This window comes from Sceloporus undulatus, chromosome 1 (assembly GCF_019175285.1).
Source record: "Sceloporus undulatus isolate JIND9_A2432 ecotype Alabama chromosome 1, SceUnd_v1.1, whole genome shotgun sequence".
Classification (NCBI taxonomy): domain Eukaryota; kingdom Metazoa; phylum Chordata; class Lepidosauria; order Squamata; family Phrynosomatidae; genus Sceloporus; species Sceloporus undulatus.
In genome coordinates this window covers 374,278,291-374,300,790 of record NC_056522.1, presented here as the reverse complement: position 1 = coordinate 374,300,790, position 22,500 = coordinate 374,278,291, and the positions used below count along the sequence as shown (strand labels likewise).

The window sequence follows — 22,500 nt, the reverse complement described above, 5'->3', positions numbered from 1 at the left end:
GACCCCACACTCGATACTCTAACACTTTACTTAATTACCTTCAAATATGAAACTTTGTCATATGCGCTACTCATATCTATGAGAGGATGCAACTAATGTTTAAGAGTATTAACCTGAGAAGTTCCCATTTAAAATCTCATTCTAGCTCTCTATCTGTGTGTATGTGCATGCGCGCGCGCCTTTAAGTCACTTGTCGATCTATGTTGACTCCATGAATTTCTATTTAGATTTAACTTGGCATTTTAGCTTTCTTTCACAAAATGTATGTAGGTGCACAGAGGGAGCAGCCAGGAACTTTCCTCTCCTGGAATTGATAGAACTTAAACCTACGGAGCTTCACAGCAAGATTCCAGCTTAATGTCCTTTAAGGTTACGTGTTACCTAACTAGAGAGAGGAACAAATTTTCAAATTGTTCAAAATGATGAGGCCATAATTTGATTATCAATCACCTATTATTTAAACGTGAAGGTTTTATTTAGTTCCTTCATAGCTGCCTTTCCAAGTTCTAGTCTTCTTCTAATTTCTTGACTACAGTCTCCATTCTGATTTATGACTGGGACAATTTATGAAAAACCATTGACTATATCAATGTCTTTATCATCTGTTTTTCAAACTTATGTAAATCATCTATGCTCATTATTTTGATTTTCTTAATGTTCACCTCTAATGTTCACCTCTAAACTTGCCTTTGCACTTTGACTTTCTTCAATAGACAGTCCAATTCTTTATTATTTTCTGCTAGCAGTATAGTGTCATCTGTATATCCTAAATTGTTAGATGTTCCATCCTCCAATTTTCCAATTTTCACACCTTCAAGTCTAATCAGCTTTACGTATAATACATCCAGCATACAAGTTAAACAAGTTAAACAGACAGCAGGATAAAATTCAGCTATGCCTGACCCTCTTGCCAACCGAAAACCATTTTATTACCCTATATTCTGTCCAGACGATAGTCCCTTGTCCTGAGTACAAGTTACTGTGAGTTCCTGCACGGCAGGAGGTTGGACTAGATGGTCTTTGTGATCTCTTCCAACTTTATGATTCTATGATTCTACACATCAGGACAATCAAATGTTGTGGCACACCCATTTTTAAAAGAATGATCCATAGTTATGATCTACACAATCAAGCACTTCAAGTTACCTTTTGCTATAATCTATAAAGAACAGGCTGATTTTCTTCCTGAATGCTCTAGCATGCAACATTATCTAACATACCAGTATGTTTGCACTATGATCCCTGTTGCCTCTTTCTTTTCTGAACTCAGCTTTACCATCTAGCATTTCTGGCTCCATATATAGAAAAAGTCTTTCTCCAAAACCATAAGGTTGTGAGTTCAATACAAGCCAAAGGGCTCAAGTGCAAATCAGGCTTGCATCCTTCCGAGATTGCTAAAATGAGTACCCAGATTGCTGGGGGCAATTAGCTTACAGTTGTAAACCGCTTAAACACTGTTGGTTCAGTATGAAGCAGTATACAAATGAAGCTGTTTGTTGTTTGTTTGTTTTAAAATGTTGTGCCTCATTTTGTTTGTATGAGTGTTCAGTGCAATAGTTGCTGCAATCCCTAGTTCCCCTTTGTTAGGGACTGGAATGTATATTGAGCATTTCTAATCTATCGGTCTTTTTTTTTTCATATTTGTGGGCAGTTTTTAGTTAGAACTTGAGTGGATTTTGTCTCTGCAGCCTGAAGCAGCTCTATTGGTATGTCATCTGTTCCTGATTTATTTCTTCCCAGCTTCCACTTCACTTTCTAAATTGGCAGATTGTGTTGTTGTTGCTGCTTACCTTCAAATAATTTCTGATTTATGCTAACCCTAAGGTCACAAAAATTCAATTAATGAGATTTTCTTGGCATTAATTGTTCAGAAGTAGTTTGCCTTTGCCTTTGCCTTCCTCTGAGGCTGAGACAGTGTGACTTGCTTGCCCAAGATCACCCAGTGGGTTTCCATCACTGAGCTGGTATTAACACCCTGGTCTCCAAAGTCCTAGTCCAATGTTCAAACCACTATATCATGCTGTTCACAATGACCAGATTACTATACCAAAAATGTAATACAGATTACAAGCATCTTCCTTTCTGTAATTAATTAATATAGCAGAATTATAAACTATACATGAACAAAGAACAGACACTCAAAGAGAGAGAGAGAGAGAGAGAGAGAGAGAACTAAAATGTGTCAATAGTCTGCAGAGTTAAATTTTCTTTTGGGGTGCTACCAAATGATGTTTTATTGTTCTATTGTGCAATGGCCCTGTCCCATTCACCAAATATTGCAGACATATTAAATGACATTACAATCTATTTATAATCAGCCTCTGATTCCCACTACTGCATGGCATTTTTAACTGCAAAATGTCTGGCAAGAAAAGAATGAAACCATACTATTTTTAGTAACTAACCTAAATATCCTAAAGCAGGGGTAGGCAATCTTTTTGAGCCGGGGGCCGGGTTGCTGTCCCTCAGACAACTGGGGGGCCGAAGCAAAAAAATAAATAAGTAAATAATTTTTAAAAAATTAAATATATAAATAAACCAGGACAAATGTAGGACAAAATTTTCAAATGGAAGACACTTTTTTTAAAAAAATGGAGGACACACGAAAAAAATTGCTGATTTTAAAAAAAATGTTAATATAAATGCATGTTTCTGAGGCTTCTATAGACAATTGCTCCCCAAAGGCCCCGGCGGCAATCAGCGGCAGGACTGGGCTGGGGCCGGTCCCAAGGCCTCACCGGGCCGCATCCGGCCCGCGGGCCGCAGGTTGCCTACCCCTGTCCTAAAGGTATCAGATTCTGTCTGATCTTGGAAGCTAAGCAGAGTCAGCCCTGATTAATACTTGAAAGGGAAATTGTCAACCAGTATCAGATGATGTAGGCTATATTCCAGAGGACTGGCAAAAACACCTCTGAGTATTCCTTGCCTAAGCAGGGTGTGATCCAGACCGGCGCTTTGCCACATAGTAGGGTTGCCCGGGGGCGGAGCGTCACATGCCCTGCAACCCTAGTACGTGACGGCACCATAATCATGGCACCTCCCATCTACATGGGTTCTGTCATGATTACGTGGCGCATGTGCCGTGTCCTCATGGCATGGCACAGCGCATGCGTGACGTCTCTGGGCCGCTCCAGGACGCTTACAATGGCCTGGCTGCAGCGCAAAAAGGAGCTCCGAAATGGAGCTCCTTCTGGGCATGTGCCTCGTTCCCACATGAAGCCCCAATGAAACCCATTTTATGTACCACGGATAAGCGGCATTTTGCCACTTTTCCGTGGTCCTGAAAAACTCCAGATTGGGGCCACAGGGAGCTAAAAGGGGTGGGATGTACCGTGCCAAAATCCTGTGAAATTCATGGGGTCACCACAAGTCCACCAGAAACCTAGAATCATAGAATCATAGAGTTGGAAGAGACCGCAAGGGCCATCCAGTCCAAACCCCTGCCATGCAGGAAATCTAAATCAAAGCATCCCTGACAGATGGCCATCCAGCCTCTGCCTAAACACCTCCAAGGAAAGAGATTCTTGCACATGCACACACATGAAAAGGTAGATAACATAGGGGATATCCTTAGAGAGCCACCCTGGTGTAGTTGCTTGAGTGCTGTACTATGACTATTGACCAGTGGTTCCCAACCTGTGCTTTGTGGTGTCCTTAGGGCTCTAAGAGTCAGTGCTCTAGACGTCAGGATTTCATTCTGTGCTTAAGTGTAAAAACCCACTGGGTGACCTTGGGCAAGTCACAGCCTCTCATCCTCAGAGGATGGCAATGACAAACCCCCTGTGAGGAAACTTGCCAAGGAAACCCTATGATAGGTTCTCCTTAGATCCTATCATAAGTCAAAAATGACTTGGAGGCACACAACAACAACAACAGCAGCCTTTCTCCTGTTTGATGTCCAGTTCAGTCACAGAGCCATTTGTATTTACCTCTAAGCAAGCATGCATACAATATGGCTATCAAGTTAAGTCATCTGAATGGTCATTACAATTTAATTATTTATTTAAAATTGTATACTTCACTGCATTGGAATGGGGCTCTTTGTAACTGCACAAGGAATGAGTTGTTATTCCACTGTTTCTAGTCTTTTTGCTTGGGTGGGACAATGGCAGAAGCGTTCTTTGGTGTTTGCCATCAAAGGAGCACTGAGAGAGTAGAAGAGATTGGATTGGTGCTTCTTTTATGTTCTCTCAGGATAGACTACTGCAAATAAGGAGACCTTGGTCTGGGGAATTTATCATTAGCTCAAACAGAGGAGCGGTCTCTATCCTATGTATACGAAGGTAGCCAAGGTAATAGGTCAACAGAGACAAGTTTTATGAAAACTGAATACTGTTTATTATTCATTCACACATAAGACAATCATACACTCACACAATCATCCAAGAACTCAGGAATACAGTATAGTAAGTTAGCGTTGGATAGATAACATGAGGCCTTCTAATGGGAATATTCACCTGTATTGGCAGTGCTCCAGGTCCAGATTGATGAAGACTCAGCAACACGGAGGGGAAGGAAGGAGGGGGAGTGGATTGGAACTATATCAGAACTCAGACTGACATGAAGCCTGTCTGAATTCTAAGACAGAACATAGACAAAAGATTTGAGGGACCTTAAATAGGCAAAATATTGCCTCAGGCGAAGAGTTGTTTCCACATTTCAAAGCAAAGCCAAATCTACATATTAAAGATTGCTTGATCTATAGAAGTCTTCAAGGTGAGAATGGTTCTGGCCTGGCAAAGCATCCTGGCCATAAATCTGCCTCAAAGGTGTAAATGACTCTTTTCTGTTGGCAACTCCTATCTGGGCCTCTTTGATCTATATTTCAATAGCCTATGTGACCTGTCCGTCTTGCAGTGATGGAGAATTCTACATCAGGTATCCCATCAGGCTCTCTGCATAGCGTCATCAGAAGAAAAGTCATACACATTTAGGATTTTAAGGCACCAATGCTGGTAACACTATGCTCTCCCCTTTCACCAATCTACCCAGAGAAGGGGATGATTCCTTTTGGATAAGTTACCTTACCTTGTACCTTAACTTTTATCAAAAAATGGAGCCATCCCCTTCTCTGAGTATAGTGGCAAAAGGCCTCTTTGAATGCCTGAGAATGGCAGCAGTCAGGGTGGCTGTCCTCTTGAGGCAGCACTGGTGTCTTCCCCTCTCCACAGGATGACCCTCAACATATTCACAGGTCATATCAAAATAGACCATTTTGTCCCTAAAACCTGCTCTCAACTTATACATAAGGTTGACTTATACAAAAACATATACTGTAACCAGGAAAGCGAAGCAGGATACCTCATTTTGCAAATGAGAAGTAAAATCAAGATTTACAGCGTCACCATAACCATATTTATTCAAGGTACAATTTGCTCTCTGCCACAGGCCTTCTTATAAAACACACACACACACACACACACACAAACAAAGAGAGCAAGACTTGCACAAATGTTGTTAAAATGGGACTGAGAAGTATCTGTTTGTAAATGGGAGGACAGGAGATGAGGTGAACGTTTGGATTTAGGAAATGACAGCCCACTTGGCTACAGTCCCTTTGGCAATGGAATAGATCAAGATGCCCAATTATGCTCAAACTGTTACATCCACTAAAAGTATAGCAAATTCTGCTTATATTAAAGCATCAATGATATGCAGCACTACCAGTTCTATGCCTCTAAGTACACTTAAGTCTTTTGTAAATGCCAAAAGTTAGTTCCCAAAGAGATAGTGTTGATTGTCAACCTGGAAATTATTTCCAAGAACAAGCATGGTTTTTCACTCCTTTACATTTGACTTTGGGAACCATCTTACAGGCTTCCCAAGCTCCCGGAAAAGCTGGCCAAAAGCTTTGGGGTTGTTTTTTTTTTTTAAACGTTCAAATCTGCTTTTGCACTTGAGAAAAAAGCCCTACTTGTAACCCATTCTATCGCTGTTCTCTGGGCAGACATCCAGAAACCATACCTTACACAGCAATTTGGAAAGCACAAAAGCTCTTTCATAAGGGTTCAAAGAAAGTGCAAGAGAGCTATGTTAAACCTAGCATTTCTTTCCACCTCCAAGTTCTAAAATGCAAAATAGCAAAGGATTTTAATTACCATCTTTCAATAAACTTTTATTATCTTTGTAAGAACAAAAGCCAATGTTCTGCATATTAAATTCAAGGTGCACAAAATACAATGAGAATAAAGTTGTTTTAGTAACCAGGTGCCTCAGGCATGCTCAAAAGGGTTTTGGCAGGTGGTTACCTACTGCAGAATCCAGATGTTAGAAGCACAATACTGAATGCATGTCTTCGTTTCTATTTCCCTCTTCGAGAAGCAAGGGTTGTGCACAGAAATGTTAATTATAGCCCCAATATCTAATCTTAGGCGGGATACATACCTCCATTTTGTAGCGTGGCGGCGGCAGCAGTAGGGTTAGGGAGTGTGCACCATTCACACACTCCCTAACCCTAGTACGTACTAGGCTAACCCTACTGCGTACTGGGAGCGAAAAATGGCGGCGGCCTGTCTACATGGGCGCCACCATTTTGACGTGATGAAAGAACAACTCGCTTTTTGCGGGTTCTTTTTGTTCCGCGACGGAGCCGTGCGGTTTGGCCACTACGGCCCCTTCGCAAAGCAAACCAGGGCGGTGGGAGACCGCCCTTTTTGGACGGTGTGTATCCCGCCTTTGTTAGCCTTTTTGACAATTCTGATGTTCAAAGGAATTAAAACATGGCACGCGATACTAAAGAATCTGATTCTACAGCACAAACAGCTAGATCTCAAATGGTTAATCCTACATGGTTATGAAGTATTTTATATACAGTAATTTAAGATGCTGGTAATGACATTCTAAGTCCTGCCTACATGACTTGAAGCCTCAGCATATACCATTCTGCTATGTTTGTTCACCAAGGAAGATGCTTGTAATCATTCCAGTGCATCTCTCCACATTTACCTGCCCATGGACTGAGAGAAGCTCTCTTTTGTGTTCCACCAATCAGGGCGATATAATGCTGTACAGCACTTGCAGAATACACTTCCATTGGAGGCCTGACTGATACCAACATTGGTCTCTTTCCACCATCAATCAAAACATAGGCAGGATATGTTCCCTCGTACACCAAAAAGGACCCACAAAAAGCAGGTCCTTCTTGCGGCGCCATAAGGCCATCACAGTGCGCCAATGGCGCACTCGTGACATCCTTATGACGCCGGGACATGCAGACGCTAAACGTCCGTCGCGTCAAAATGGCAGCACCTGTGTGTACAGGGCGCTGCCATTTTGACTCCCCCATCACGTGCTATGGGTGAGGCTGATATGGGCGGTGCGCCCTCGGGCAACCCCTAGCACGTGACGGGGGCACCGCAAAGGCCTGTCTAATCGGGCCATAGTTTTTGATTACCATATATACTCGTCTATATGTCAAAAAATTTAAGCCTAAAAATGGGCTCAAAAATTCGAGGTAGACGTATGTACGGGTCAATATGATAATACTTCTCCATGAGCCTTGAGGTAGCTGTAGAGGAGAGAGCGGAATCGGAGGTCTGTGTCCCCCCTTTTTGCAAACCAGCAGCCTTAAGGGAAGTTGTAGGGAAGGGAGGGAAATTGGAGGTCTGTGTCCCCTTTTTTTGCAAGCCATTAGCCTTAGGGAAGGTTGTGGGGAAAGGAGGGAAATTGGAGGTCTATGTCCACATTTTGCATGCTCAGACTATGACCCTTTTGAGTGGTCCAGAGAGGGAGAGGGAGAAGGAGGGAGTGAAGGGGTGTTTTCAGCCCCTTCTGTTAAAATCCTTTGTTACATGCCCCCGAGTTTGACCCTTGAATTACCCACAGGTGATATCAAAATCCATGACTTTGCCCCCCCAAAACCTGCCCTCGACTTATACATGAGTCCTTGGAAGTCTTTTAACAGAGGCTGGATGGCCATCTGTTGGGTATGCTTTGATTGAGCGTTTCTGCATGGCAGGGAGGTGGACTGGATGGCCCTTGTGGTCTCTTCAAACTCTATGATTCTATGAGGTCAACTTATACACAAGAATACATGGTAATGCCTTTGAGGTCTAAATTAACTTTTAAACATGTACAGTACTTTGTTTTTTGTCTTTTTTGCCTGTTTCAGCTTTTTTAACTTATTGAGTTGTTTGATACATTTGTAGCTTATTTTTATATGCATGAAACACTGCAATAAAATCAAATTTAGACTTTATGTGATAAGATTGTCTCTTGTCCCATGAATTTACTCATGTTTTACATTAATTCCAAAAGACTTTAGCACCTCAAAATCACTTCTTTTAAGTTTATGCGTTATGTTCCTTTTTTGTTCATTTGTTTTCTACAATCTGTTTCTGGGCCAACTGAAATAACACTTTATCCCTTGAATCTTTAAAGATCATTGAAATCTGGGGAATGTTTTGGACTCATGAATGAATCTACCACATTCAGTAACAAAGGTCAGAGGAGACTTACAATACAACAAGAGTATGATTTCCTGGTGTCATTATTAATTTATACATAATGGAAAGTTATTGGGGAAGAGCTCACAAGCCCAATTTGTAGGCTCAGTCACTATGCATATGAAGGTTCACAGCTGGATGGAATAAGACCAAAACTTGGAAATAACTTGTTTGAAATTAATTCACTGCCCTCTAATTTGCTTTAAAAATCGATCATGGTTTTAAAATTTATTACGTATTTAATATCAACAATACTACTTTTGAGTAACAAGTAACATTAGAAGAGGAATTCTGAACAAGAGGGAGGTAAGCACTGGGACTTAACACTTTAAGGTTTCTACCTCAAAGGTTAAATTTTTTTGGGGGGGAGGGGGCTATAACTAGCTGAGTTTAAGTACAGAGCAACTAAATGTTTTTTCTAGTTGTGACAAAAAGAGATGCCTTCAGAAATTCAGTGTTCTCTGCCTAAGAAAGGGGACTGTGGGTTCACAAAAGACAGAGATATCCTGGATCCCAAAAGGATTTACTTTACTGCTGCTAATGGAGTTAAATGTTGTTGTCCTTTGTCTCAGGCCTCACGTGACCAATAGGAGACTGGCCTCAGCCTGCAATGAACACTCCAAATCAACTTAACTACAGCAGAGAAATATCTGATACAAAATGTAGGCCTGCAACTCCAACACTGTCACTTTTCCCCCTCTTGTATGATTTTTTAAAACAGCTTTTGCCTGATGACAAAGATAGTGGAGCGTCAAAAGCTTGCGTGACTTGTTTCGTGCAATAAAGGTATCACCCTTTTGTGGATTTTGCTTTAATTAACATTTCTAATTATCTTAAGGTATTAGTGGTCATTAAAAAGTTATTTTAAATTATTTGAAACAATTTAATGAATTAACCAACAAATTAATTTTATTTGTGCATCCTTCCAAGGTTTAACAGTACAGTAACAAATTCATTTTCTATAATTATTTAGTGTGAACATGTTAGCACTAGCACTTGCATTTCCACACTCTGAATAAAGTACAACATATTTCCAAACAAGTACTCCATTGAGCAAGCTCACTTTACCCTTCTTTCTATTTGTAATGAATTTTCTGTTCTTGTCATTGATCTCTGAGAGTAGGTTTCTGGAATATTCTCCTTACATCAGAGCTGCTAAAAGTCAGCTAAGTATATAATTTTATATTGCACCACAAAATCTCATTTTATATAAAGAATGGGCCATCAATCATGGCAGTCTGGTATCCCTTTCATTTAAATCCATGAGTGACATATGATTGATTTCTGGTGTATTTAAGACCACCAATACTATTTTCCTTTTAAGTTTACATAGTTATTAGGTTATAGTTATTTCCATATTCTTCCCGTTTTCTATAAACTGTATGTTATACAGGGACATCGTATGTATTCCACAAACAGTTCATCATTATTTGGCTCTTTACAAGTCACTTCAGTAAGAATGAAATGAGAGGCTAAAAGTTACTTGGGCGCAAGGCATCTTAAACAAGGATGGCCAACTTCAACATGCAAGTATGCTGAGGGAGGAGGTATGCTCTAATTTCTAGCTGCTCAGACTCCTTGATGTGGCCAAATCAACATACACACAGAACATATTGTGTGCATTTCTGCAACTAGACAACGATGCTACAATTCCAACATCTCTTGCTCTTTCTTCAGCTGACATCATTACAGAAATCTGGGTCTTAGACATTCAGTTCTGCAATGTCCAGAGAAAAAAAAAGCGCCTAAAGCAGTATTCTCACTTTAGGCATCTGGCTGTGCTGCTCCTCTAATCCAAATCCTCAATTGCAGGTAGGCTGTACAAAGGGAAGACATCACCTTACAACCTAGGTATTACCTGTGGAAAGTCTGTAGGCCATCCTTGCCTTACAAAATTTCTTAAAAAGCAATGTTGGACTTATGTAGGCAGTGGGGATATGGGTGCGATAAATAAACTCTAAATCAGAAGGCAAGGGCATCTGCATCAGGGGAACAGAAGATTTCCCTGGTTTAATTCCATCTTCAAATAGAAGAAAACAGTCATTCACTGGTTCCAGGATACCAGGACAGAACTATATTTAAATAATAAAACTAAAAATCCATTTTAGTATAAAAAGACAAATAAATCACACAACATCTTAAGATTAACTGAGAAGAAATTAAGCTTTCGTGAAAGTTTACTTTTCTCTTAATCTTTTCAGTTGATTTTTGTAATCAATATCTATCATCTCATTATCATCTGTCTTTATATGGATATTGTTTCTTGTCAAATTTAAAAAAATCAACTATGAAGAAGGTTTTCAATAAAAGAGGCAAGGTCTGGGACATTTGACCATCTGTAACAAGAGATAAATATAACCACTACTGTGGACAGAAATTAAGTGCTAATGTAATCTTCTCAAAGAAGTGGCTTCCAGCTCTAGAAGGGCACCACAAACAAAAGGACACGCAAACAGTTCCCTGAACAGTACAACCACCACCAAGATCAGCTAAAAGTATTAGGTCACATACCTTGGAAGCTTGAGGTGTTGAGATCACATGAACTGTGCTGGGTTTGACACCATTTGCTTTGGGTCTCTTATAAAGAGCAAACCTGCTTTTCCTACGGCCCCTGTCGCCATTAGGAAGGGAGCCATTGTACCTAGAAACAGAACAATGCAAAAGTTATTCCACTCTATTGAACATATAATGAAGAATAGGTTGAAAGTTATGGCAAGGACTACATAAGCTTTGTATCAAGCAGCAATAAAAGCTAGAGGGCTAGGGCAAAGAGTCATTTTCCCCACACAGAAGGGCATTCACTTCTTTGTATCGCTCTCTCTCTCTCTCTTTTCACAAGCAGTGCTTCCAAACTAATGTATTTTTGTAAATTCTGTCTGGCAGGGGTTCCTCTTTCTCACCTCCGTCCTTTAATTTCTGTCCAGCATTCAGCTGCACACATTATCATGTCTGCTCACCGCTTCAATCACATCTCTCCTTTATTGTCATCCCCCCAATGGCTCCCCCTCCTTTTCCATATTCATTACAAACTTCTGTTGTTGACTTTTAAAGCCCTGCATGGGCTGGCCCCTCCTTATTTATCAGAGCTTTTGTCTCCTTACCATCCCACTCGTGCCCTCCGTTCTGATAGTCAACGTCTGCTGACCTAGCCTAGGATTTTCACTGCCTCGTCCCAGATCCATCCCTTTTCATTTGCTGCCCCTCACTCCTGGAGCCTCATTATTATTAGCACTAGTAGTAGTATTATTAAACTTTATTTATACAGCGCTGTTGATTTACACAGTGCTACACATACAATAAAAAACTGATAAAAATGAAACGTGCCAATGGTGCAGATTCTACAGGATAATAACAAAATACAAAAAACAACAACAGATAATACAAGATAGCATTACAGGTCATTTCCTCTTTAACCAGCTTCAAAACTGAGTTATAGCCTATACTGTTCAGGGAAGTGTTCCCAGGCATTGCATGATTTTTATCTGATGTTATTTTAATTTGTTGTCTCCCTTATTTTGTTGAATGTTAACTTGTACTAATATGTATTATATTTAATTATTTTTTGTAGAATGTATGACATGTCATAGGCCGGTTTATTTTTATCTATTTTAATTGTATGCCCTATGAAGAGACTTAGGAAACTGTTTAGCCTGGAGAAGAGAGGATGACAGATGTGACATTATGGCCCTCTTTAAGTATTTTAAGGGGTGCCATATTGAGTATGGAGCAAGCTTGTTATCTGCTGTTCCAAAGAGTAGCACCCGGAGAAAAGTATTCAAATGAGAGGAAAAGAGATTCCACCTCAACATTATGAAGAACCTCCTAACTGTAACAGCTGTTTGACAGTGGAAGAACAGTTTTCTTCTTTGGAGGTTTCTAAACAGAAGCTGGATGGCCATCTATTGTAGGTGCTTTGATTCTGTGTTCCTGCATGGCAGAATGAGGTTGGACTGGCCCTTGGAGTCTCTTCAGACTCTATGATTCTGTGGCTCTAACTGAATCAAACCAAAGCAGCAAGCATGAGTTGTCTCCTATTGAACAACAGAACACCCTTTGAGTGCCCTCCTTCCTAGCACTTAGCAGATGCCTTGCCAACTATGTAGCTTTTTAAAGATCCGCTTCTTCACTCAGCCTTTCCATGACTGACTGTTGACCACTCTGCAAACTGTACAGTCGTCCCTCCCGATTCGCGGAGGATCCATTCCGGACTCCCCAGTAAATACCAATTGGATATAATGGCCGGATGCTCCTGCACAGGCCATTTTTTCCCTCCTGGCTTTCCATCGACAGAAATTCAAGACCATGAATGGGAAGTCCGCAACTGTATTTTGGAGCTCATCCCCAAACTGTTTTTGCTAGATGTGACACTTAATGTTTTAACCAGTCATTTGTTGTTTTACATTTTAACAATTATCTTGACTTTTTGAAGTATATAAATTGGTAGTAGCATTAGTAGTAGTAGTAGTAATGGTAATCAACCTATTCAGTCAACCATGGTAATGGGATGCTTGTGTTATTCATATTGTGTTATTCATATTCTGATGTCCAGCATTCTCAAAACAATAAAATAACAATAGGAAGCCTCACTTTGTTGTATTGTGCTGAAGTCTGTGTATATATGAGCCCTCAAATCACCGGTCATGGCAACCCCATGAATTTCATTGGGTTTTCTTAAGCAAGGAATACAGTGGTACCCCGGGTTACGAAAGTAATCCGTTCCGCGGAGCCCTTCGTAACCCGAAATCTTTCGCAAGCCGAAATTGCCATAGGCGCTAGCGCTGGAAGCCGCGATTCCGTGTGAAAAAGCACCGAAAAGCACCAAAAAAATTTTTCGTAACCCGAAAAAAAAAACGTAACCCAAAACAGTTTTTTCTAATGGATTTTTTTCGTAACCCGGAAATTTCGTAAGGCGGTGATTTTGTATCCCGGGGTACCACTGTACTCAGAGGTTGTTTCTTCAGTTTTTTCCCTCTGAAATATAGCCTAGAGCACTTGGGATTTGTTAGTAGCCTGCCATGTAAGTATTAACCAGGGCTCAGCCTGTTTAGCTTCCAGATCAGATGGGATCTGGTGCTTTAAGGATATTTAGGCTCAACCATTATATAAAAGAACACCTGCAACTCTCTGTATTGAAGACTTTATAAACACTCTGTTCTTGTTATGGATTTTAACGTACAAGCTCATTTAGTAAGCTGAACCACTATTCCAGTAAAGTCAATTCCATTGGTAGTAACCACTTTAAAGTCAACAGTAACAAACAAGTAGAAACCTAACTATAGAATCATGGAAATCTCAGTGCGTGGTCTTGAAAGTATTCACTGTTCATAGAAATTACAGACAGAAACTCCACATTCTACCCTCAGTATAGCAAAGCCATTTATAACAGGGGGGAAGACAATTTCTGGAGCCAATGCACATGGCCCAGATGCAAATCTGCCAGCTCTACAACATACAACATCTGCTGGTACAACCAAGCCCATACTGTGTTAAACACAGTGGCATCATTCTTCACTATAGGGAATTTTGCAACCAGTCACCTGTCTTGGGTCTCCACTACATTTATTGCCTGAAGCAGTTTTTCCACTTCACCTTCACACTTTCCATGTTCCGATTCTTATCCGCAATCATGGAAACATAACATTTTCATGTGCAAATGTTTTTTATTAAGGTTAAAAAACACAAACAGCAATCTACAATTTATCCTCATCTACACTTTTTGCTTCACTTAATGCAGGCAGAGAGAAGACCACATCAACTTTTCCCTTCACCTTCAATTCACTCTCTAGAGAACATGGACTGATAATTCAATTTCATCAGGGACCAGAAAAATTAATTTGTAATAGGGAAACCAAACTGGGATTGGGATGGCAATCTGATCTGGATGGGGTTTTCCTCCCTCAGAAAGCTCAGGTTTGTACCTTAGGGGTGCTCCTGGACCAGGCACTGCTCCTAGACAGTCAGGAACAGCTTCGCCCAGTTTCAGCTAGTGTACCAGCTGTGCCCTTTCTTGGGGAAGAGAGATCTGGCCACAGTGGATCATGCTTTAGTTCATGCCTCCTGATTAGACTACAGTAAAATGCTCTAAAAAGGGCTGCCCTTGTAACGTGTTTGGAAGTTGGAGCTAGTGTAAAATGCAGCAGCCAGAATGGCATCAGGTGTGCATCTGAGAGACAATGATCTCAGTCTTGTATGAACTACACTAACTTCTAATTTACTTTCAAGCACAATTCAATATGCTGGTGTTGACCTACAAAGACCTAGATGACATGGGGCCAGGGTATTTGACAAGCTGCCTCCTTCCATATGAGCCTAACAGAAATTTAAAATCTCCAGAGGAGGCCCTGTTACATGTCCCAGCACTTAGGTAAGTGGGTACTGGTAACAGGGCTTTCTCTGTAGCAACATCTTGACTGTGGAACTCCTTACCCAAGGAGGTTAGGCTTGCCCCACCTCTTCAAGCTTGCAGAGGTCAGCCAAAACAATGCTGTTCCATACTGCATTCAGTGTTACTGTTTTATTGCTGTTTTAACTGTTTTAAAACTGGATTCTAGGATTGGTGTTAGACTGCTTTTAGGAGTACAGTGGGCCCTTGATATCCGCTGGGGTTTGGTTCCATGACACCCTGTGGATACCAAAATCCATGGATGCTCAAGTCCCATTAAATACAGTGGCATAGTAAAATGGTGCCCCTTATATAAAATAGGAAAGTCAATGTTTGCTTTTGGTATCTTTTTGGAATATTTTCCAGCAATGGATGCTTGAATCCACAGATAAAAAATCTGTGGATACTGAGATCCGACTGTACTTTAATGTTTTAAAAATGTTTTGATCTTTGTATTGTTTGAATTGGGTTTTATTTTATCATCACCTCTGGAGCCTTTGTGGGCTGGAAAGCAACACAGAAATGAAATGAAATGAAATGAAATAAATAAATAAATAAATAGGCAAGCCTCCTAAGAGCTACAGGAGCTACCTCTGCTACTCATAAAATAAATAAGATACAGAGTAAAAGGTGATGGTTGAAGAGAAGGGCCTTTTCTCTCTTCCCTCTGTGGTACAGCACCTGATGTATGACAGGATGGAGGGCTCAGCTGTTGAGGTGGAAGTGGAGGTTCCACACCGACAGCTGCAGAATTTGGAGAAGTAGTTTCTCATACTGTCTGGGCAACAGTAGATACACTTCAGATCATTGACATGATTTGTCCTTGGCACTTCACTTTCTTCTGATGCTTCTCCTGAGGGGCAACCAACACCATTTCTACCTCCTTCCATAGTGCAGAAGGGAAGCAGGGTCGAGAGGGCTCTCCAGATTCAGTTTGCAGACAGGGATGAGTGTCATCTACTTCACATTCAGTTGTCTTTTTCTTCACTTTAGGTGGAAACATTTCTGTCTCAATCAGAGACCATTACAGAGCAACCCTTAAGGAGGAGCCCAACAATGGTGGTGAAGTAGAAGGTGTCACTTGGGAGGTTATTTCTACCAATGCTGACATCGTGATTTCTATCAATGCTGACATGGTTGAGGGTCCAGGCAAAAGAACAGAGAGAGAATTTTTATGCAACAGGGCCTTTAACCACAGTGCCATATTCTTCCAACTCTGTGGAGTAAAATATTTACAGTCTATGCAAGTATCCACAGTATGCACTTCCCCAAAACACTGCAGACACCTCAAATCCGCAAGAAGTATACCTCTTGAAAGACACCAACTTGTCAATGCTACAATCTCTTCATATTTAATACTGTTTGGCTCTGAACAGAGAATCTCAGGTGTAAAGAACTACAGACATGACCAGAAGGGTGTTTCCAAAACATACACATAATGTGAAAAGCATAAGACAGGCGGGATGTGGCTCCCATATCAAGATGCAAGGCAAAATGACAAAGACTGCCTTGCAATTATTCCAAGGCTTTCCTCAATTTTCCCAAAGACATATGCAGGCCTTAAATTCAGATTAATTATTGGACTTTACAGATTACCTATGAAAAACCATCACTACAAGAAATGTAAATTTCATGACATTTTATGGTATTTCACTTGTAGAGCTTAGAAGGCAAAGTTTTAGAAATCTGAAGATGCTTTTCAATAGTGAAAAAATATTATGAGGACATTTGAAGATATTTCTACTGAAATACCTACAGACAAGAAGTCTACAAAACAGCCATCCATATGAAATATGCAAACAGGTTTCACCTTGCCCAGCACACCAATCAATGGTTAAATTCAACACACACCCCAAACCCCGAAGAGTCACTTTCAGACTCACTACATGCAGAAGACATCACAGAATGGCAAGTCTTGCTTAAAATGAGTCTGGAAAATTACTGACAAATCGTTTTTATTACGTTAGATCCTCTCATAGCTCCTCAAACATCCTAGAACTTTTAAAATTTATCACATACACCCTTTAGCAATACAGATGTTAGTATCAAATATCAAGAGTTATGTTGCATAGCCACTACATCCGCATCCAGATGGTGTTTTATTTTATTTATTTTATAAATTTGTAGCCCATCCTTTAATGTAAAACCTCTTCCATGCATTGATGACTCCTACTTGCTCATTCAAACCACACCTTTCAATTCAGGGAAAAGGCAATGGATTCTACTTCAGACAGATATAGTGTTACTTTCTGCTACTAAATTCTATTTTCCTTTCAATATGTTGTGAGCCGCCCTGATTGGAGGAAGGGCGGCATATAAATAAAAAAATTTATTTATTTATTTAATACAATACTTCATGAACATTTTATATTCAGAAAAGAGTTGCTACACATACAATATGGAGACCTTAAAGTAAGTATATAAAAATGCCCTCAGGAATTATTCCCCTGATGGAACTGCTTGTGCCAGCAAGACTGTCCTAGACAAATCAGCTGCCCCCGTTTATCCCACAAAAAAAACTCAATCCTGCCACTATCATGCACCTTCTGGAAGATCGAAAAACCATCTGGAATAGGATTTTGGCAGGGAACTATCAGAGGATGTTTCATCATGCTGGCCAGTGCCCACTTGTACAATCTTGGGTTTACTCCTTGTACACTCGTCCTCCACATTCGCTGGGGTTAGGGGCACAGGGCCCTTGTGAATGTGGAAAAACTGCAAATAACAAAAACACTATGTTTTTAACTGAGAGAACACATCTCTAGGAATCTCTACATCCTCCAGTACAACTCTGGGGTCAATATTTGCCAGACACTGACCATAGAATTGTGATGGAGGAGCTACAAATGCCTAGTGGAGTGTTCTCTCTAGAAATCTCTAGGTCCTTCAGTGCAACCTTTGGTTAAAGCTAACCATAGAGGACCTAGAGATTCCTAGAGGGAACATATTAATAAAATCTGTGAACAATCAAATCCGCAAAAGCCACAAATGAATGGATTACAGATTCATTTGAAGAAAAACCATATGAAGTCAAACCTCCAGTTCAAAAAAGTGAAACGGAAGCTGTACTCAGAGCACTTGGGAATAATAAATCACCAGGAGCAGATGGCATAGCAATAGAGCTGCTTCAATCTACAGAGACAGAATCTACTTTAGTTCTAACTAGAAGCTTCCAACAAATATGGAAACCAAAAAAAATTGACCACGAATTGGAAATGCTCAATATACATTCCAATCCCAAACAAAGGAGACACCAGGGATTACAGTAACCACTGGACCATTGCATTAATTTCTCATGCAAACAAAACAATGCTCAAAATTCTACAATAAAGACTTTTACCCTATATGGAGCCAGAACGTCAGATGTGCAAAAACTGGAAAAGAAGAGGCTCTAGGGATTACATTGCAAACATAAATTGGATAATGGAGCACATTAAAAAATTTCAAAAGAAATTCAGCCTATGCTTTATAAATTGTAGCAAAGTCTTGATTGTACAGATTATGAAAAACTATGGATTGCTCTAATGGTTGCACCACAACATTTGGTTGTCCTGATGTGTATAACCTATACTCAAGACAAGAGGATACCTTTAGGAAAAAATACAGAGAAACAGAATGATTTCCAGTTTGCAAGAGGTCACGCAAGGCTGCATCTTATCACCCTATCTGTTTAAAATGCATGCTGAATATATCATATGTAAAGCAGAATTACCTGGAGGAAGAAGGATAAAAATTGGAGTAAGTAACATCAACATTTAAGATATGTAGATGATATCAAACTACTAGTAGAAAATTGGAACGATTACTGAAGGAAGTCAAGGAAGAAAGTGCAAAGGCAGGTTTATACTTCAACATTAAGAAACCAAAAATAATAGCCACAGATGACTTACATAACTTCAAAGTGGACAATGAAGATATTGAAATAGTTCAAGATTGTCCACACCTTGGCTCAGTCATTAATCATAATGGAGACTGCAGTCAAGAAATCAGAAGACTAGGACTAGCAAGGACAGCAATGAAGGAATTAGATAAGATTCTGAAGATTTATCACTGAATACTAAAGTTATCATTGTCCATGCCACTGTATTTCCTATGTCTAGTTGTGAAAGTGGACAGGAAAAGAATCACCTCATCTGAGATGTTATGCTATAGAAGAGTGATTCAGATACCATGAACCTCTAAAAAGACAAATGAATCCTAGAACAAATCAAGCCTGAACTCTCCCTAGAAGCCATAATTAAATTGGTGCTGTTGCACTTTGGCCATATCATGAGAAAACATGACTACCTAAAAAAGACAGTAATGCTTGGTGAAGTAAAATGCAACAGAAAAAGAGGAAGGTCATATTCCAGACAGCCACAGCTTTGAGTCTGCAAAACGTAAGCAGGGCAGTTGACGACAGGGGGAGTTGGAGATCTCTCACTCACAGGGTCACCATGAGTCAATATTGGCTTGATGGCAGTTAACAACAACGCCCAACCATTATGTGCAGTCATTTTATCAATATAACTGTCCCACCTTGAATTCTTTTTGCTCCCCTAAGGGGAGTAATGCACAGAATAATGCACAGCCTACTTAAACAGTCTTTATGTTTATTTGTCCTTTTCATCTCTACAGGCTTCATAGTCTTCAAGAACTGATTGTTAGGAAGGGCTGCAGCTGCTAGGAAGCTTCCGATGTCAACACTGGGTCCTTTGGGGGTTGGATTAAAAATTAGAAACAGTACAACAAAACATCCTATTGCTAGCTTTCATATGTTATTAACACTGGAATGACATCTAGCTTGTAATTATAAAAACGACTGAAAGCATTTCTGTGCAATTATGCAAGGCTTTTAAAATTCTCAACATTTGAGGTTATGCCCAGCTATTCGTCTTCATAGCAAGGGACACCACATTAACCATTTCAAAAGATTAAACCTTAGTTGGTTATGCTATAAATAAAAAGAGATAGGGAACCATAACAACCTCTTTTGAATCTGGCATTTGCTCCTACATTTAGAGACGTGTACCATCCTATACATGGAGATGAAACAATGGCTCTAATTTATGTCTAACCACAAAGATAGCTAGGAAATTTACCTAGGACTACCCTGGTTGTTGTTTATAATTTCACTTAAGACATAGGTGGGCCACTTCAGTTGGTCCAGAAGCCCATTTCCAGTGGCTGGAAAATAGATTTTCAAAAATTAGTTGGTTATTATTATTATTATTATTATTATTATTATTATTATTATTATTATTAATCAAGGCAAGCAGAGCCCTGCAACCAGTTTAAAAGCCAAATCATGGTTCCTGGGGCTTCCAAGAGAGGCAATTCAACTCCCTCTCTCTTTCTCAAAAGAGAATTGCAAGGGAGTCTAAAGAGTTCAAGGGCCACAAAAACAACTTTGGAGGAACTGTCACATTTCACCCCAGGCTGAACTCTGGCCACACTGACTTACCATTTTAAATTTGAGTGATAGAACATGAGTTAAAATGTTGCAAATACAGTAATGTTTTTGGTAAAAAAGCTGAATTTTGCCCCTTGTTCTCAGACATGAATGAAATTGTTCAAGAAGTCAAACTAAGTGTAAAAATGAGGTTTTTAAAACACTTTAAATTATAACACACAGATGTTCTGCAAGGAGGACATTATTCTGTCCACTCTTTCCCCAATCCAGCTCCTGCAGTGTGCACAGGCCACTCAATGAATTCCAAGATATAACCCATTTGTATCATATATAAGAATTTGTAAATATATCTTGTCAGCTGCTTTGTTGCTGATTGTGTTGTGAGAGCTCTATTTATAAAATCCCAGGCTTTTACATTTGCCCGTAATACTATGAAAACCCTTATGAGAGGCTTTAAATAATCCTCTATAGCAATTAGATACACTGCCTGCTAATTTATTATAACAAAATTTTGAATACTCTTCTGAATAGGGATTCCAACCAACAGAACACTTTAACACTGAAAGGCTGGAGAAAGCAGGTTGCTTACCTATAAATGATTTTCTTTAAACAATCACACAATTGGAGGTTCAGCAGTTGTAGAAATCACCATTTAGGACTCATCTGGACCTCCAACTGGAGAACAGGCATTTTCCCTGGAGAGAACTTTTCTCCTTTCAGCACACCTTAAAAGGTTAGCTCAGTTACATTCCTGACTGCCACACAAATGCATGCCTCTTGTAAATACAAGACACAGAAGATAATTCAGTGAATATCAGTTAACAGGGCTGTGGCCTGTTCTTCATTAACATCTGCCTGAAAAGCAAGCATACCATGGGCTGGTAACCCCACAGTAGGTATTGATAACTTTAGGACAATATGCTGTTGAGGACAGCTTCAACAAACACTGCAGTTACTTTCAGCACATCCAAAGGGTCAACAGGTTGCAGCCCATAACGATTGATGGATTGGAAAAAGTAGCTGCCTTGGATAGCTGTGGGAGGAAAATGCTCTCAAAAGAGGCAAGAGAGGAAGCCATGCCTCCTAATTAGACTCCAAGTATGAAAGCATGGCATCTGGAATAGAAAAATCATGTTTGACAGTAAAATCAAATCCTGACAGAGATGGAACAATATTACGGAGGGGGGAAAAAAGATGAAGCTTCACTCTTTCCTGGTTAAAATGGAGGCACCTGGACTTCCCTTCAAATGTCTAAACAGCTAAGAAAAAAAGGTTAAATGTGGAGAACAAACGTATCAGCCAATAATTTGGAAATGATCCATAACTGCTGATTAAGGGAGAGCCCTAGGTGGGAGTGTCATTACTAGTGAACCATAAGTTATTGAGGCACTTGTAAAAAAGTATTTACTTATGAAATCCATGCATCAGTCAGCTTTAAAGATAAGTCTTATTGAGGTAGTTTACAGCATTAAACAGCATATATATTAATAAAACAGCATATATGTTAATAAAAAATCTGTTAAATATAAACAATGTTGAACAAACACAGTTGCCAAAACTACCATTTCAAAGAAACATTAACCAAGAGATGGAGAGTAACAGCTAAACTTTCAGAAAACAAGTTGTCACTACTTCTTGCTTGTTACTTATAATGAAATAATTGTAACTCCAGCACTATACCATATGCACAACATTACATACTGCCATTCATAAAATCTTAGAATCATAGAGTTGGAAGAGACCACAAGGGCCATCCAGTACAACCTCCTGCCATGGAGGAAATCTCAATCAAATCATCCCTGACAGATGGCCATCCAGCCTCTGCTTAAAGACCTCCAAAGGAAGAGACTCCACCACACTCTGAGGGAGTGTGTTCCACTGTCAAACAGCCCTTAATGTTGAGGTGGAATCTCTTTTCCTGGAGCTTGCATCCATTGTTCTGGGTCCTGTTCTCTGGAGCAGCAGAAAACAAGCTTGCTCCCTCCTCAATATGACATCCCTTCAAATATTTAAACAGGGCTATCATATCACCTCTTAACCTTCTTTTCTCCAGGCTAAACATCCCCAGCTCCCTAAGTCGTTCCTCATAAGACATGGTTTCATTAAAAGAAATGTGGTGATTGGGAATTAAACAAGTGTGTAAAAATCAGGGCTGGGGAGTAGGAATAAGATTACCTAGAACAATGGGCAAACACCAGAGGTTGGGGCCACATTTGCCTCTTCAAACCTCAAAGGGCCATACCTGTCCCTCAAAAAACCAGGGGATCCAATCAGCCCTAAAG

At 40.0% G+C, this 22,500-nt stretch overlaps 1 protein-coding gene across 1 annotated transcript in view; it reads right to left on the bottom strand.

Annotated features, from left to right (window-relative positions):
* The window catches only part of PELI2 (pellino E3 ubiquitin protein ligase family member 2), a 101,824-nt gene that overhangs the window by 42,317 nt on the left and 37,007 nt on the right, over positions 1–22,500 (bottom strand). The window contains exon 2 of the mRNA XM_042461547.1: positions 10,956–11,085. Within this exon, the coding sequence (XP_042317481.1) occupies positions 10,956–11,085 (130 nt within the window). The remainder of the gene's footprint in view (positions 1–10,955; positions 11,086–22,500) is intronic.